Source organism: Teleopsis dalmanni, chromosome 1, assembly GCF_002237135.1.
Source record: "Teleopsis dalmanni isolate 2A chromosome 1, ASM223713v2, whole genome shotgun sequence".
Taxonomy (NCBI): domain Eukaryota; kingdom Metazoa; phylum Arthropoda; class Insecta; order Diptera; family Diopsidae; genus Teleopsis; species Teleopsis dalmanni.
This window is the reverse complement of record NC_051846.1, coordinates 157,816,329-157,819,677: the sequence shown is the minus strand read 5'-3', so window position 1 is coordinate 157,819,677 and position 3,349 is coordinate 157,816,329. Positions and strand designations below refer to the sequence as shown.

Sequence of the window (3,349 nt, the reverse complement as noted above, 5' to 3'; positions counted from 1 at the left end):
CAGCACTTTTCACGCAGCCGTCATTTCTTTCACATGCAAAATGTTCGTTAGGTGCATTTAATCGCTTAATACTTAATACGTAGAAATCTGTACCGTTAACTAATAAATAGCTTTAAGCGGAAACGTATCTCGAAACGATTTCGAACATCTTAAAAATAAATATATTAAAACTAAATTTAAATTAGAGCAACTAAATTTAATCCTTACGCATATATAATGCGGAAACACATGTGCCATAATTTGCCATACAGTTTTCGATTTAATTCCATTACACGTGAATTAAGTTCAGATAGAAAAAAAAATCAAAAATTGTATCTGAGATACAAGTAGTGCAAGACAAATTGTTGTTGCTTTATATTAATAATCATTTAATGGAGCAAGTATGTACTACAATTTAGTTCAGTAAACTTGCATGATGTCGTACTTGTGCTGCTGAAATCACATCATCAATCATGAAATTTATTACGTGCACCAAAACAGTTTCAGTTTCGAACAAAACTAATAAATCATTAGACTTACTTTATGTAATTAGTAAAAAATTAATAAAATTTATAACACACATAAAATCATAATTAATAGCAAAAGCAATAAATTCTTGCAATGCGATTAAGGTTTTTGGATTAAAAAACTTAACTACGAGCTGTGGCCATTAATTAAATCACTTCAGAGATTAATAAAAAAAATTTATTAACGTTTGCCATTTTATGTTAAATTATATTCACAATTTATTTAGTTATTAAACGAAGAATTAAATTTATTCATATAGATTTCATGCAAAAATATTATTTGGATTAATTTCGGTATAAAAGTTAATTAATTTTTAATAATAACTGACATTATTAATTATATATACAATATATAATATTGTCAGTTTAAATGTAATTTAACATAAATCATATGTAAGATGGTAAAACGACTATTGGAATATTTGCCGAAGATGTCTAAATATAAAAATATTAAAAAATAATTTAAATAAATAAAATATAACAATATATGATATTAACTGAATAGTATAATTACACAGATATGTTTTTTTTTTTGTACGATTTAAAAACTAGATTTTATTATTAAAGGTATTCACTGTTACGAGTGAAAGAGATCTGTAAAGTGGGTATTACACATCAGACTTGAACGTACAACTTGTGAGTTGCAATGCGAAATTTGTGTCAAGTCTGATGTGTAATAGCAATATTTACAGGTCTAACGACAAGGATGGAAATCAAAATATTTTGATTTTTCGTCAAAATTGCTCGTGCTTTTTCGTATACAATCGGTAGAATGTAAGTCGGCTTACATACAAAATTTCAGTCTACTTTAAGAGTCTATATCTGTTGTTTTTTCCGATGGGGGCGTGTTCCAAATAAAGTCGACTGTATCGTATGTGTATGAGCAAGCGACGTCGCACAAATTGTACGACCAAATCTGATGTGTAGTATAAGCTTTTTACTTGATAATTGAGTAGCATAATTATCCATCAATTCACTCATAGTGTATATAGTCTCTAAAGTTTAGAACTACAAATGCATTATTAAAGGTATACCTAAACAATCGTGTAATGCTACGGTACGATATGCAGTACATATAACCATTGCGGTATATAGGATAATACAGACAGATGTGATATACTACTGCCATAATTTACGATATTAAATCGTATCTCGTAAAACTTATACGAAACAATTGACTGTACAGTAAATGGCACCTCTTTTTGTCAAAATAATTTGACAGTTAAATTTTGAGTATAAAAAGACTACTCAATATGGAGCAATACTTAAATTGTAAGACTTCATCTAATATTTGTTACTTAATAGACAATAATTATAAAAATTTATAAAAAAAGTCGGCTTTGGTGCACAAAGTCGGCACTTCAACCTACCTTCATTTATCGCAGTGCACATTAGGCATAATTTTTTGACACTGTTTTTGACATTTTTTATATACCAAATTTCAACAATCGGGCATCTATGCTAGCTAGACTTCGCAAGATATTTATTTTCTTTATTAAGAATTATTTAATTTCAATTCGTTAGTGAAAGTGTGAAAATCTTGTCAAAGTATAGACAATGTAGAGGCAGGATAATAAAATGCACTATTCCACAATAATTCACAAACAAACTTATGTTGTCCAAAAATAGGTAGAATAAAGGAAGAGATATAGAGAGATGTATAAGTATAGATATCGTAATAGCTTAAGAGAAAAAAAGAACCATTTTAAATGAAAAATCTACAAATCTAAACAATATCTTGCTTGACGTTGGTCAGTCCATTTCTTTTTTGGCTATATATGGCCATAATCAACTCAATTACGTGTAAATAAATAAAGCTAATTCGTGTATAAATCATGCTGGTTTTCTAATTATTTTACTTATCATAAAATAATCCATTTTTATTTTAATTTTAAATTATTTATAAGATTTACTCAGGCTATCATTTAGCGTCAAAGTCGAAAACAACATAGCTGAGAAAGTCTTCAGAGTTGTTTTCTGTATCTATTTTATCCAATTGCTTAATAAAGTTATCATCAACATACATATCTGACAACTTCAAGCCATGGATAATACCATCACAATCAGGAACAATTATAACTAAAAGCTCGCTATTTCCATTCAATATAGGGTAATCCACCATTTCAGTTTTATTCTTATTACGCTTAATGTATTTACGTTTCTTATATGGCGAAAAGGATCTGTTTGTACCAGAACGCGTTTCTTTTGGTGTATCCATATCATCCGATTGACCCATCCAACGAAGTATGTTGACACTTTCTTCGTAGGCTACCTGTACACACGAGCGACGCTTCTTTATGCTTGCAGATATCTTAAGGATAAAGTAATGTTAGTCCTTTAACATATTTAATCTCAATAATTGTAAACAAACCTGTGTGTTATGCATAATGGCTTCTTAACTTTCAACAACTTAACTTTAATTCAACAATTATATTAAATCTTTTTCAAGCGCAATTGCCTAAATGGTTAAAACACTGTTACGCAGTAGTAAATGGCGGGATTTGCCAATGAAAAAAGGGAAATATGTATATTTTTGTCTGGATATTTCAGTACTCCACACAAAAAATTTGTGTGAATTTAAGCACAAGAAAAATTTATAAAAATTGAGTAATAGTACCAAGTTGACATATAACACAATGTGAAATTATTATAAATTAAAATTAATCAATTAATTTTAAATCTTGAAATATTTCAAAATTTTGATTAACGAAAATAATCAAAGTTTGAAGTTTAATTGAAGGTGATATATTGTACTTGTGTCGAACACTTTTACAAATATTTCACAAATAGTACTTCCTCGTCTTCTGTTGGATGCCCATAAGTGTTATTTAATGCAAGGAGCA

At 28.5% G+C, this 3,349-nt stretch overlaps 1 protein-coding gene across 1 annotated transcript; it reads right to left on the bottom strand.

The window, feature by feature from the left end:
• Positions 1 to 2,411: 2,411 nt before the first annotated feature.
• On the bottom strand, positions 2,412 to 3,108 carry LOC119668695. The gene is made up of 2 exons (XM_038078294.1): positions 2,878 to 3,108; positions 2,412 to 2,817 (listed from the first exon to the last, which is right to left on the bottom strand). The coding sequence occupies exons 1-2, from the start codon at positions 2,890 to 2,892 to the stop codon at positions 2,428 to 2,430; spliced, it is 405 nt and encodes a 134-aa protein (XP_037934222.1). The 5' UTR covers positions 2,893 to 3,108; the 3' UTR covers positions 2,412 to 2,427.
• Between the last annotated feature and the right edge of the window lie 241 nt (positions 3,109 to 3,349).